Source organism: Triticum aestivum, chromosome 4D (assembly GCF_018294505.1).
Source record: "Triticum aestivum cultivar Chinese Spring chromosome 4D, IWGSC CS RefSeq v2.1, whole genome shotgun sequence".
Lineage (NCBI taxonomy): Eukaryota > Viridiplantae > Streptophyta > Magnoliopsida > Poales > Poaceae > Triticum > Triticum aestivum.
The window spans coordinates 478,404,781-478,419,462 of record NC_057805.1 but is presented as its reverse complement, the minus strand read 5'-3'; the positions used below and the strand labels follow the sequence as shown (position 1 = coordinate 478,419,462).

Here is a 14,682-nt window from a genome sequence, read left to right as displayed (position 1 = left end):
TGGGTCGATCATCTTGTTGATGGCCAACATTCGCATTTGTTGGTGGCATCATGGCCGGCATGCTTAAGTTTGACCATGCGGGCTGATGCGGAGGCAGCGTTGTATGGTGCTCATCAAAGTTGGTTAACTTGAGTAGCCTTGAAGATTCTTGCGAATTCGCATGGCTCGAATCAAGGTGTTGTGTTCAGCAGAGCGACAAACTTTGGGATTATGACAAAGCAACAAATGGTGGGGTCCAATAGGCTAATGTTTGGGATTACGGCGGAGCGACAAAATAGTGGGTGTCTGATAGGCGCTATGGAAACACATGCGGTTACAAACTTTCATGAAAATATATGCCCATTTGAAATTTGCCAAAAAGAAAGGTATGTACTTATAGTTGCTAGCCTTTCATTCCATTTATATGTGTATAGAACACAAACAAACATGATTTTCTTATGAAATGGCAAGTACACACGTCATTCAGCAATCTATGTCTGAATTTGCATTTTGTATCATCACACTAAGAATCCATAGTCATAAGCACATGCGCAGTCAAAAAAAATCCTATGGAACATGATGGACTATGGTGGCCAACCTCAGTTGAGTTGAACTGTCATAGGCAAGCGTGGGTATTATAGCAAATAGATGTTGTGATGTGTTGTTAAAGTAGGGAGACCAACTGCCAAAAGGCACCTCTCGGAATGAGCATCGAACCAAGTCACAGACAAGTGGTGGAGCGGCGAGGGGCAGTGATCTTAGATGTCAGGATTTGGGATTTTTGCATAAGAGAGACAAAGCAGCAGAGAGAATGTGACATGGGCTCTTTGTTGTTCTATTTCGAGACCCGCATGCATGTATATTCATTAAGAAGAAAGTTTACAACACCAAAGAATGTGCGACCCATATAACACCACAGAAGGCAGAGAGATGGAGACATTTTTTAAACGAACAAAAGCTTTACCTCATTCATTAATTAAGAAAATAGTTGCCCGGTTAATTTACAGAAAACCGGGCGAAAACCGCTACATGCTTGGCCTCGAAAAACAACCAAGCCACAACCCCATGATACAAGCGGACTACTCCCAAATCATAAGACCACAAGACCACAAAGAAAGACAGACAAACGCCCCCATCACGACACCCCTACAATCCGCTTGCACATGAAATTCAACTTCACAAGTGAGCCCTCGCATATCGAAGGTAACTAGAGGAAACAACATCGGCAAAGGCCACGGACCTAAGCACACCCGTGATGACATGTCCAAACACTGAGAGCTATCCATGAAGCAATTGTCGACGCCTTTCCTATAGCGCCACTCTTCTTACTTCTACACTTGTTTGATTTCTCCTTCAAGACGACAGGACGAGAGCTAGCACCACCACTTTTCTTATCCCTGTTGGCCTTCTCCTTGAGGAGACACCCAATTGTCTTGCCGGATCCAGGGTTAGCAACGTCCAAGGTAGCGAGGGAATCACAAATCTCTTTCGCTATGAGAGCCCTAGGCACACGAGCCATCGCTCTGGGTGCGACAACCACATCACCTGCAGGAACCATGTGCCCAATGGACTCGGATGAGCAAGACATTGCAACGTCTGAATCTCCCTTCTCCTCGAAGTCGAGCATATGGCTGGGCTCAAGGGGTGGTAATGGCGGTAATGCTACAACTGAGATCTCAAGGGGGTCCACCTTCAGTTACTCGACGGACAGAGGCGGAGTCGATTCCCCACACAGCTCCAGAAGCTTGGGCATGATCTGTAGCATCGGAGCCACAACCACATCGATGCACGAACCCTCAGAGGCAGATAACGACGATCTGACCCCGGCACAAGGAGAGAAACGTCCATGAAGCCCATCTCCACTCTCGTCCTCAAGGTTGACATCAGGCACAACCAGGGGGCGCGGTGTAGGAGCGATTTGCAACACAGGTGACACATGAGAGAGCCCGCTTAGAACAGACTCAGCTCGCTCTAGAAAGTTCCCCATCTAAAGCATCCAACCCTGCATGGAGTCAACGACATCGGCAGAGGTTGTACCGTTTCCTCGAGTCGAAAGGAAGCCATGTCGAGGAGCTCGGAGAAGGCAGAGAGATGGAGACATGGGGTTTTGCTATTTTATCTAGTGGAGCAAGATGCACCATCACACACATGAGCGAACACAAACAGATTTGAATACGAATATACATCTGTAATTTCTTCCGCGGTATTTTCCTTGCAGCTCTGTAGTTTTCTTCATCTGTAATTTTCTATACTATGTCAAACATTGACAATGACGCACACAAGCACCCAAAAAGTAAGATATACCACTGCTGTTGAATTTTGTTCATCATATACAGGAGAACGCATCTAATACATGGGAAATGCATGCTCTCCTCAGAAATCATCTTCCTTCTATAACATACAGACACCATCGTATATTCAAGTCATATTTGAAATTGCTTGTGCTTGCTATGGCGACTATTCTACGTGTACTGCTGTGTAGGAGAAACTTCAATGTAACTCTTCCTAGCTGATACCTAATAAGCACACAATTTCTAGGAAGGCCACAGGTCCCATTCACAGCTTGGCAACCCGTAGCTCAGCGGTCGGTTGATCCATGCCTCCATGCTTTGAATTGAAGTGAGGCAAACTGGGGATGTTGTTGCATTCTGTTTTCTTGGTTGCTCCATATGAGCTGCTTTGGTTCAAGAGGAGGTTGGTTGAGCCAACTCCCTGTAATCTTTACGTATACTCCACAGGATCTCTGCGCACCGCCTCATGCTCGGCCGGTTCCTCTTCTTGGGAGCTAGGCATTGCAGGGCCAGCTCGTACATCTTCTCGATCGCCAGGTTCGTCGCGTCGTTCACTTCCAGATTTGGATCCAGTGTTAATATCGCATCGCCCTTCGAGAATTTTTCCATTGCCTGTGCCGACCATAAATGGAGCAAACTTAATTAGCAAAACCAGATATACGGATCAGTTGTCGATCTTTCTGAATTATTGTACAGTACATATTTCATTTGATATTGAAAACTATTAAAGGTACAAAGATAATGATAAGAGTGGCACAAACTAACCCATTTTGCTGTGACACGTTCGACGATAGCCCTTTTAGGTTCGATCGGGCGCCTCCCAGTAACCAACTCCACTAGCAACACTCCGAAGGAGTAGACATCACTCTTCTCAGTGAGCTGGTATGTTCTGAGATACTCTGGGTCAAGGTACCCTGCTGTTCCTTTGACTTGAGTAGAGACATGGGTAGCGTCAGTCGGAGCCAGTTTCGCAAATCCAAAGTCAGCAACCTTAGCTCGGCAGTTGTTTGCGAGAAGAATGTTTGAGGATTTGATGTCCCTGTGGATGACCGGCTGATCTGCACAGGTGAAATATATGGGTCAGAATCTTAATAGTGCAACGAATCATACTTTCCCCTGTTTGAATTGAGATATTTGACATAAAAACTCTCTGGTCCTCTTCTATCACCAATTATAGCTCTAGTCTAAATTTGGTTTCGAGAGTCGAATCCCAGTTTACATATAGGCTTATTTCCTATTGATACCAGGAAGTATCCTAGGCTTGGTTGTTATGGCAGTTCCAGAAATATTCAACATGGGTTTCAGCTTATCTTCCATCTCAAGCTAAGCAAAAGCAGCCAACAGATGCAATAGTACTCTGTTTCTTTCTGAAGGATTCTGCAGCGCATCGTATCTGAACTAAAACAAGGAAGTGCTGCATTAAAATTCTTAATGCTCTTTCTCTAATTTCTTTTCCGGGGATTTTTTCTGAGCACAAACAAGTATTGGCCACCCGGTATGCCAACATCATTTGCCAAACCTTTCAGATTCAAGAACAAAAAAAACAAAATAAGAACAAAAATTGTCCAACAACCTGAGAAACTTGAAACCAAAATGCAAGGAAACATTAATAATTACTCTGCATTACCAGAGTAGGTGTGAAGATAGGTAATGGCGTGGGCCACATCGATCGCGATTTCCAACCTCACGGAGAACTCCAGAACTTTTCCATTCAGACCTGCATACGTCTAAACTCGGTAAGACGATAGAATTAGCAAAAACCATGGCACTTGTCATCCCCATAGGAGCAGCGGGCAGGACCCTATGATTGTTACCTTCAAGGTGCTCTCGAAGATTGCCATTGGGAACATACTCCACAATGATCAACTGCTCACCACCAAACTCAAGGAACCCATGGAACCTGACCAGATTCAGGTGCTCGATGCATCGCAGCGTCTCTATCTCGTTCCGGAACTCGTGGCCCATATGCTTGTCATACATATTCTGAAATGAAAAGAAGACGAACATAGCCATGTTATGTAACAGTCACCAAGTTATGAGAACCGATCATAAGAAGTAAGCCCTTGCAAACCTTCTTGGCCCGTTTGACGGCGACGAGGGTGCCATCGCTGAGCTGACCCTTGTACACTGTCCCAGAACCACCCTGCCCAATCTTGAGGTTGGGTGAGAAGTTCTTCGTTGCTTTCTGGATCTCTGGCAAGGTGAACTTCCTATCGCCGGGTACCTCCCTCTCTGAAGAGTTCCTGAGGGTGGAGCCATATAGTCCCCTAGCTGATCTCCTGCTCTCGAAAGTGCTCCCGCTGGTAGAACCTTGAGAGCTCAGCGACTGCGAGTCTGTAGATTCATAAGAAACAACCGTCATCTATGAACTTGACAAATCGAATGGAACAGATGGAAAACAATACTCAAAGTTGTACTAAGTGTGCATCAGTTAATTTGGATCAGAGGGAGTACTAGTAATTAGGAAAGTACAAGCTGAAGGAGAGTGTGTCACAGACGTCTGATTAAACTAAGGCTCAAGAGGAGAATGCATCTTGTACTGTTATTGCCGTACACACTACTGTAGTACACAAACAGTACACCTGCAAAGATCCTAGAAGACGTAGTACAAGCGAGTTATAAAAAGCAAAGTTGAAGTACAATCGTACGCGTTGACCAGGCACAGTTGACGAATAATACATATCATATCAGAAGAAGAAGAAGAAGAAGAAGAGGAATGACATCTTGGATTAGAAGAGCAAAGGGGCCACTGGAGAAAAGGTTGAGGGAAGGCGGGTGCGCACGTACGTTGGTGTGAGGCGTCGAAGTCGACGTCGGAGAGGGAGGTCTCCGGCGAGCGCGCGTCCCCGGGGGCGAAGCAGGAGCGGAAGGCGTCGAGGAAGGCGGCTGCCCCGCGGACGCTGCCGGACGAGCGCTCGGACGAGGCGGTGGTGGTGGCGACGGAGTAGCGGGAGAGGTCGTCGCTGCCGCCGATGAGGTCGCTCATCGGCCTCCTCCTGGGCGCCGAGCCGGCGCTGCCGCTGCTGCTGCTGCTCCTCATGGAGGTGGCGTGGCGAGGCGGCAGCCGCGGAGAGGAGAGGGAAGGAGCGGGACGACGCGCTGGCTTCGCTATTGCTGCGGAAAGCGGTGGCTTTGATGGACGACGATTGTTTAGTTTGGCGCGTCAAGGTGGACTAATTCAGGACTTGCGAGGGAGAGAAGACCCGTAGAGGTGGACCACGGCTGCATGTAGGACTAGTCCCTCGCCCATGTCCAGTATCTCTTTTTAGTGAAAAAGTTTTTTTTTTTACAGTCACCGCTCACCGGGAAGGGACTCCCCACCTGAATTTGATCTTAGTCCAAAGAAAAAATATCCAGTTATATCAGCAAAACCGGATTGAAAATCTGAACAAGTCGACTGCATTTATGCAGAAAGCCGGTCCGAAAACCGAACAAGTAATGACAAGGGTAATAGAAGAAGAGAGAAAAATGGGCGCCCATGCCCATGACAAAGCATGGCCTAGCTAGCATATAGTAGAAGAACACCACCACGAAAGACACAAGTAGATGGCGGGTGTCGTCGAAGGATCACAATACCAAGACTTTTGCAAACAGATGATAATAGCATCGGCGTGCGTCTCCAAACCCCAGGGCGCAACACACGAGAATTCACAATCAACAAGCGGCATAGCATGACCACATGCTCCAGAAGATTGGAGCAATGCAAGCCCAGCGAGCGGCGATGAACACAAACCTTGACTCAGAGCTCCGCCACGAGAAATCAAAACGATTAGCAAGTTGGGAAGCATCTTGCGCCATCATTCAGCAAAGATGAACCGAGACAACACCAAGAGCATGAAGCTCACCGTCTTGAGCAAGCATCAGCAGGGACAGCGCAATACACAATGGACAAAGGTGGATGGATGATAGCAAAGGGCTCGGAAACGATGTCTTCAAGAAGGTAAACGACTGCATGTACGACTAGTCCCTCGCCCATGTCCACCATCTCTTTTTTAGTAAAAAAAAGTTTATTTTTAATAGTCACCGGGGAGGGACTCCCCGCCTGAATTTGATCTGGTTCAAAGAAAATTTGACCAAGTTTAGAAGGAAAACCGAACTAAAAATCTGAACAAGTCAACCGCATTTATGCGGAAAACCGGGCAAAAACCGGAAAAATAACAAGGGTAAAAGAAGAAGAGAAAAAATAATGGGTGCCCATGACAAAGCATGGTCTAGCTAGCAGATAGAAGGGACACCACCATGAGAGACACAAATAGGTGTGGGATGTAGTTGAAGGATCACAATACCAAGACTTTGTAAACAGACGAGAGTAGCATCGGCGTGTGTATCCGAACCCCGAGGTGCAACACAAAAGCATCCAGAATCAACGAGCGGCATAGCATGACCACATGCTCTAGAAGAATTGGAGCAATGCAACCCCCGACGAACATGAACCTTGGCTGGGAACTTCGTCATGGGAAATCGAAACGATTAGCAAGTTGGGAAGCATCTTGCGCCATCATTTAGTGAAGATGAACCGAGACAACACCAAGAGCATGAAGCTCGCCGTCTTGAGCAAGCATCAGCGGGGACAACACAATACACAATGGACAAAGGTGGATGGATGATAGCAAAGGGCTCGGAAACGACGTCTTCAAGAAGGTAAACGACTGCATGTACGACTAGTCCCTCGCCCATGTCCACCATCTCTTTTTTAGTAAAAAAAAGTTTATTTTTAATAGTCACCGGGGAGGGACTCCCCGCCTGAATTTGATCTGGTTCAAAGAAAATTTGACCAAGTTTAGAAGGAAAATCTGAACAAGTCAACCGCATTTATGCGGAAAATCGGGCCAAAACCGGAAAAATAACAACGGTAAATGAAGAAGAGAAAAAATAATGGGTGCCCATGACAAAGCATGGTCTAGCTAGCAGATAGAAGGGACACCACCATGAGAGACACAAATAGGTGTGGGATGTAGTTGAAGGATCACAATACCAAGACTTTGTAAACAGACGACAGTAGCATCGGCGTGTGTATCCGAACCCCGAGGTGCAACACAAAAGCATCCAGAATCAACGAGCGGCATAGCATGGCCACATGCTCCAGAAGAATTGGAGCAATGCAACCCCCGACGAACATGAACCTTGGCTGGGAACTTCGCCATGGGAAACCGAAACGATTAGCAAGTTGGGAAGCATCTTGCGCCATCATTCAGTGAAGATGAACCGAGACAACACCAAGAGCATGAAGCTCGCCGTCTTGAGCAAGCATCAGCGGGGACAGCGCAATACACAATGGACAAAGGTGGATGGATGATAGCAAAGGGCTCGGAAACGACGTCTTCAAGAAGGTAAACGACTGCATGTACGACTAGTCCCTCGCCCATGTCCACCATCTCTTTTTCAGTAAAAAAAAAGTTTATTTTTAATAGTCACCGGGGAGGGACTCCCCACCTGAATTTGATCTGGTTCAAAGAAAATTTGACCAAGTTTAGAAGGAAAATCTGAACAAGTCAACCGCATTTATGCGGAAAACCGGGCCAAAACCGGAAAAATAACAAGGGTAAAAGAAGAAGAGAAAAAATAATGGGTGCCCATGACAAAGCATGGTCTAGCTAGCAGATAGAAGGGACACCACCATGAGAGACACAAATAGGTGTGGGATGTAGTTGAAGGATCACAATACCAAGACTTTGTAAACAGACGACAGTAGCATCGGCGTGTGTATCCGAACCCCGAGGTGCAACACAAAAGCATCTAGAATCAACGAGCGGCATAGCATGACCACATGCTCCAGAAGAATTGGAGCAATGCAACCCCCGATGAACATGAACCTTGGCTGGGAACTTCGCCATGGGAAACCGAAACGATTAGCAAGTTGGGAAACATCTTGCGCCATCATTCAGCGAAGATGAACCGAGACAACACCAAGAGCATGAAGCTCGCCGTCTTGAGCAAGCATCAGCGGGGACAGCGCAATACACAATGGACAAAGGTGGATGGATGATAGCAAAGGGCTCGGAACTGACGTCTTCAAGAAGGTAAACGACGTATGTAGACGACGCCGTCAATGGACTTTAGTTCGGAGGCCCATATCGAGCGGGTCAGGTACAGGTCAAGGACCACACCCCCAGAAAGGTGGGCGACATCCGGTTGGTGTCGTCGTGGTCATCTAACGCACAAGTCATAGGGGATTTCTCCCAAAGCAAGTGCCAGACGCAGGCCTACATCGAGGCATCAGTCAGAGCACCGCAGCCAGGGGCGGATCCAGGCTAGCACTGGGCCCCGGGCCTGCTTCACCGCTACAGTGTTCAACAGTGTGAAACAATGCAAAAAAACACTAAAATCAACGAAGGAATACATCCACACGCCCCGGGCCTAGGCCCCCCAGGGCTGGGGCCTGTCTCCGCCACTGACGCAGCGGTTGCCTCCATCCAATGGGAGTCAACGGAGCGATGAGCGTGTGTCGATGGAGAGGGCAGGGGTAGGAGGAAGCGAGGGAGGGGGAGTGACCGGAGGTGGTTGTCGATGTGGTGATGTACATGGAGAGGGTCGATGGAAGCTGAGGTGTGGATAACCGTCGAGAACGAGGCTCCGGGGAGGAGATCCGACATCGAGCCGGATACGACGAGATCCTAGTGAAGCTTAACCCTGCGGTAGATGGTGGGAGGGGTTAACGACCGCATGGAGGACCCGGGGGGGAGGGGAGGTCGGTGTGGGCATGGGATTGTTAAGTGACTAGGTGGTTGGCGCGGGCGGTTCGGTCCAAGTAAATCAAAAGAAAATTCAAAACTGAAAAAAGAACGCCTATACAGTAAAAAAAAAAGAACACCTAAAACAAAAAAAAGAATTAGAGCATAATTGGTTTGCTGCCAAAAATTGGCATTGCCAATATTTGGCATTGTGCCAAATATTGGCAACTACTTGGTTGACTACGAGTTATTTTGCCTATCTCACATAAAATTGCCAATAGTTGGCAAGTCTTGGTATTGCCAATAGTTGGCAATGCCAACATTTGGCAAGCCAAATATTGGCAACAAACCAATTATGCTTTTAAATAGGATAATTTATGACACAAGTTAAGTGTAAAAGGCTGCTAAATGAGGTGAACGATGTCACAAACGTGAGATTAAAAGAATGAAAATCACTATAATACTGCCTTTGGTCCGAATCAATTGGCGCAGCCTCTGTATAATGTCCATTTTACATTTACGTTGTATAGAGGTTGCGTCCATTAATTGGGTCGGAGTGGAGAGAGTAGTAGAGACAAAAGCGATTGACCGGAAGACTAATTTACGGCACAGATATTAGTGGTCAGGAACCTAAAAATCGTGCTAGAGGTGCACTATGGCTCACCAGTCATGGATCAGCAGCTAGCGGGACAAGCTAGCGTTGCCGTGTGGAGCAGGAAACGTACTAGTACGTGTGAGCCCGTTCGCATCTCCTCCAGCTTCTAGCTTCGCGAGAAACGTACTAGTCAGTCCAATTTGGTTCGTCCAACGCCTCGTCTTGGTCTACACGTGCCTACGCATGCAGCATGGGGCCCGGCCGGCAGCCCACGGGAGCCGCTTACCTGGATGGAAGTCGACGGCGTGCTGGACTGCTGGTACAGCCGTAGTAAAGCGTGGCTTCGGGGCTTGGACACACACCGCATGCAGCGACCGGTGAGCGGGCGGTCAGCAATCAGCAGCAGGCTAGACTCTGGCTGTGAGCGAGTTTCAGACTCTCCGTCGGTTGCGGCGTGCGGCCAGCGCACGTCTCCATCCCGTGCGCGAAACGGCCGCGCCGGCGTCGCCACCGCGCGCTACGGCATGCGTGACAGCGTGACATGACGGTAGCGCCCGGCCGGCCGATGGCGTGCGCAGGTAAAGTCGTGCCGGCGCCGCGTGCTCCTGACGATCGCCTATTCGCCTTTGGTTTGGTTTGGTATGGTTTGGAGTTGGAGCTACACGGACGGAGGGACGGAAGCACGGAGCGAAGCATGCGTCGATCGGCACTTGACCAAGGCAAGCACTGGTGCACGAGGTTGCAACTTGCAAAGCACGCGGCCTGGCGTACGTACGCAGGCCGCAGCGCGGAGCTAAAAAGGTCGTGGCGGGGCCGAATGTGGTAACTACGGCGACCAAAAGTCAGCCAGAACCATTTTTTTATTTTTCGTTTTTTAAAGGGCAAAAGCATACACAACACAACCGTTACAAAGACGTAGCACCCGACACACAACAAGAAGATAGAGAAAGAGAACCGGAGAGGAGCTCAGTCAAACGACCAACATTTTTGTTCTTGGCATCACCGTTAGATCATACTCCCTCCTTCCCAACATACAAGGCGCCGGTTGACCTTTTCGGTCTTCATTGCACAACTTTGACAACAAAGAGCAATAGCGAGTGTTGTTGAATTAGTCGAAAAGATATCCGATGTCTACAACTTGCCTTCCAGTCACTCCCCATCGCGAAGAACTAGGAAAGTCGCAGCCGCCGCAAAGGGCATCCAACCGCCAAGGGGCACGTCGAAAGTGAGCGATTGGCCGCGCCGAAGTGCAATGTTCCACCGAAACAACCCCTGCACCTCCTCTTGACCACCCACGACCACCGTAACTAAAGGAGTGGACCGGGGCACTATGCAAGGCAACGAAGCCTCAAAACGTCAATAAAGAACATTGAACGTTGAGACCTCACCACCGCCACCAACACCCTTGGGAGGAAGTCGAACATGGAACATGAAGGGGCAAAAAACTTAGTTGACCCGCTGTCATAGAGCACTTCATCCACCACCGACATACCTCCACAATGATTGCAAACAGACCAACCGTGCTCCAATCAAGACCTCAGACAACCAACAACGAACCAATGGCCACAAGACAGCCGCCCCATGAGGTAGCTGTTGGGGAACGCAGTAATTTCAAAAAAATTCCTACGCACACGCAAGATCCATCTAGGTGATGCATAGCAACGAGCGGGAGAGTGTGTCCACGTACCCTCATAGACCGAAAGCGGAAGCATTATGACAACGCGGTTGATGTAGTCGTACGTCTTCACGATCCGACCGATCCTAGCACCGAACGTACGGCACCTCCGCGATCTGCACCACGTTCAGCTCGATGACGTCCCACGAACTCTAGATCCAGCTGAGGTCGAGGGAGAGTTTCGTCAGCACGACGGCGTGATGACAGTGTTGATGAAGTTACCGACGCAGGGCTTCGCCTAAGCACTACAACGATATGACCGAGGTGGAAATCTGTGGAGGGGGGCACCGCACACGGCTAAGACAACTGTCAACTTGTGTGTTCTAGGATGCCCCCCTGCCCCCGTATATAAAGGAGCAAGGGGGAGGCCGGCCGACCCTCATAGGGCGCGCCCCAAGTAGGATTCCTACTAGGAATCCTATTCCTAGTAGGTTTCCAACAAGGGAAGAGAGGGGGAAGGAAGGAGAGGGAGAGAGGAAGAAGGAAAGGGGGGCGCCCCCCTTCCCTAGTCCAATTCGGACCCAAGGGGGAGGGGGGCGCGGCCTGCCCTAGCCCCCCCTCTCTCTCTCTCCACTAAGGCCCATGTGGCCCATTAGTTCCCCCGGGGGGTTCCGCCCCCCATGCAGATGGGATCCCAGGGCCGGCGCCCCCCCAGGGGGCCTATATAAAGGGGGGGAGGGCAGCAGCACCCTAGCCCCTGGCGCCTCCCTCTCCCTCCCGTGACACCTCTCTCTCCCGCTTGCGCTTGGCGAAGCCCTGCCGGGATCCCCGCTACTTCCACCACCACGCCGTCGTGCTGCTGGATCTCCATCAACCTCTCCTTCCCCCTTGCTGGATCAAGAAGGAGGATACGTCGCTGCTCCGTACGTGTGTTGAACGCGGAGGTGCCGTCCGTTCGGCGCTCGGTCATCGGTGATTTGGATCACGACGAGTACGACTCCATCAACCCCGTTCACTTGAACGCTTCCACTCGCGATCTACAAGGGTATGTAGATGCACTACTTTCCCCTTGTTGCTAGTAAACTCCATAGATGGATCTTGGTGATGCGTAGAAAATTTTAAAATTCTGCAACGATCCCCAACACGGCCTGCCCTAGCCGCCCCTCTCTCTCTCTCTCTCCACTAAGGCCCATGTGGCCCATTAGTTCCCCCGGGGGGTTCCGGTAACCCTCCGGCACTCCGGTTTTATCCGAAACTTCTTCGGAACATTTCCGGTGTCCGAATATAGTCGTCCAATATATCAATCTTTATGTCTTGACCATTTCGAGACTCCTCGTCATGTCCGTGATCACATCCAGGACTCCGAACTACCTTCGGTACATCAAAACACATAAAATCATAATACCGATCGTCGTCGAACGTTAAGCGTGCGGACCCTACGGGTTCGAGAACTATGTAGACATGATCGAGACTCACTTTCGGTCAATAACCAATAGCGGAACCTGGATGCTCATATTGGTTCCTACATATTCTACGAAGATCTTTATCGGTCAAACCGCATAACAACATACGTTGTTCCCTTTGTCATCGGTATGTTACTTGCCCGAGATTCGATCATCGGTATCTCAATACCTAGTTCAATCTCGTTACCAGCAAGTCTCTTTACTCGTTCTGTAATGCATCATCCCGCAACTAACTCATTAGTCACATTGCTTGCAAGGCTTATAGTGATGTGCATTACCGAGAGGGTCCAGAGGTACCTCTTCGAAACATAGAGTGACAAATCCTAATCTCGATCTATGCCAACCCAACAAACACCATCAGAGACACCTGTAGAGCATCTTTATAATCATCCAGTTACGTTGTGACGTTTGATAGCACACTAAGTGTTCCTCCGGTATTCGGGAGTTGCATAATCTCATAGTCATAGGAACATGTATGAGCCAAGAAGAAAGCAATAGCAACAAACTAAACGATCATAGTGCTAAGCTAACGGATGGGTCATGCCAATCACATCATTCTCTAATGATGTGATCCCGTTCATCAAATGACAACTCATGTCTATGGATAGGAAACTTAACCATCTTTGATTAACGAGCTAGTCAAGTAGAGGCATACTAGTGACACTCTGTTTGTCTATGTATTCACACATGTACCAAGTTTCCGGTTAATACAATTCTAGCATGAATAATAAACATTTATCATGATATAAGGAAATATAAATAACAACTTTATTATTGCCTCTAGGGCATATTTCCTTCAGTAGCGATGTTGATGGTGCCATCGTCGCTCATTCCAAATATGGATCTAAGGCTTTCACCCGGACCGCGTTGGAGGACAAGGTGCAGAAGCTTCACGATCATGCTTGAAGAAGAAAAATGGCGACCAAAGGTGTCGCCGTCATCAACGTCAACAACACCGGCAGAAGGCATTTGCCTGAAGCATCACAACCTTGACCTTGTGTTGTTGCGCCTATGACGAGTCCCGCAAACACGTGAGTGCGGAACCCGCCAACCCTCCAACCACACCATTGCGAGCGAATTCACCAGATCCAGCTTGCGGTGACCTTTCTTTTGGAAGGAGGTCTCACTCTGTGCAGAAGCAGAAGCAGAAGCACTCACTCTGTGCGTTCGGTTTATACGATTTTTCGGTTTGTACAGTATTAATACTTCGGTAAATACGGCAAGAAATTAAAATACGGTTCGGTTTCGGTATATACCAAATTATTTCGGTATGGTTTCGGTATATACCATAATAACCAAAGTTGACGCGAATTTGAAAATGACGTAATAATAATTTACAAATTTATGACTCAAAACACATACTGTTTTACACAAATAGTATATACATACTACGCGGTGTTTTGGCTCCTAGGTGCATATGCACCCATTGTCTAAATACACATTTTGAAAAGTTAAAAAATTCGGAACAAAAATCCAGCGGGTATATTCGGACATTCTATGTGCATGCACAAAGTTTCGGTGACAAACCATGTGTTTTTGTGGCTTGTGTAAAAAAGATAAAGAAATGCAAAATGAATAGTTGTAATGAAGCATCAGAAATTGTCTTTTTTACACAAGCCACAAAAAACCTCGTTTTTCACCGAAAACTTTGTGCACGCATATAGAATGTCCGGATATACATGCGGGATTTTTGTTCGGAATTTTTCAACTTTTCAAAATGTGTATTTAGACAATGGGTGCATATGCACCTACAAGCCATTGCCAATTTCCGATATATATAAAAGTATATATGCATGCATTGATTCATCTGTTGTTGGTTATGGACGTGCTTAGCATTTTAAAAAGAGAAAAATGACTGTGTTACAAGAAAAAATTGCGTGCTTAGTAGTGAATTTGACTCATGTATAAAAAAAATGACAACTTGTATGGTTGTTGATCACAAGAAATATAAAATTATTTTTTACTTCGGTTTATTCGGTTAACCGCTTGGTTTTTTGGTATATACCATAAAAACCAAAGTTCAAATCGGTATGAAAAGTTCATACCATACCAAAATCAGAAACCATAA

The 14,682-nt window shown here is 47.9% G+C and overlaps 1 protein-coding gene across 1 annotated transcript; it reads right to left on the bottom strand.

The window, feature by feature from the left end:
* Positions 1–2,268: 2,268 nt before the first annotated feature.
* On the bottom strand, positions 2,269–5,436 carry LOC123100413 (calmodulin-binding receptor-like cytoplasmic kinase 2). Its single transcript, XM_044522353.1, has 6 exons — positions 5,058–5,436; positions 4,342–4,604; positions 4,085–4,253; positions 3,898–3,987; positions 3,036–3,328; positions 2,269–2,882 (listed from the first exon to the last, which is right to left on the bottom strand). Exons 1-6 carry the CDS (start codon positions 5,308–5,310, stop codon positions 2,664–2,666), a joined length of 1,287 nt encoding a protein of 428 aa, XP_044378288.1. The 5' UTR covers positions 5,311–5,436; the 3' UTR covers positions 2,269–2,663.
* Between the last annotated feature and the right edge of the window lie 9,246 nt (positions 5,437–14,682).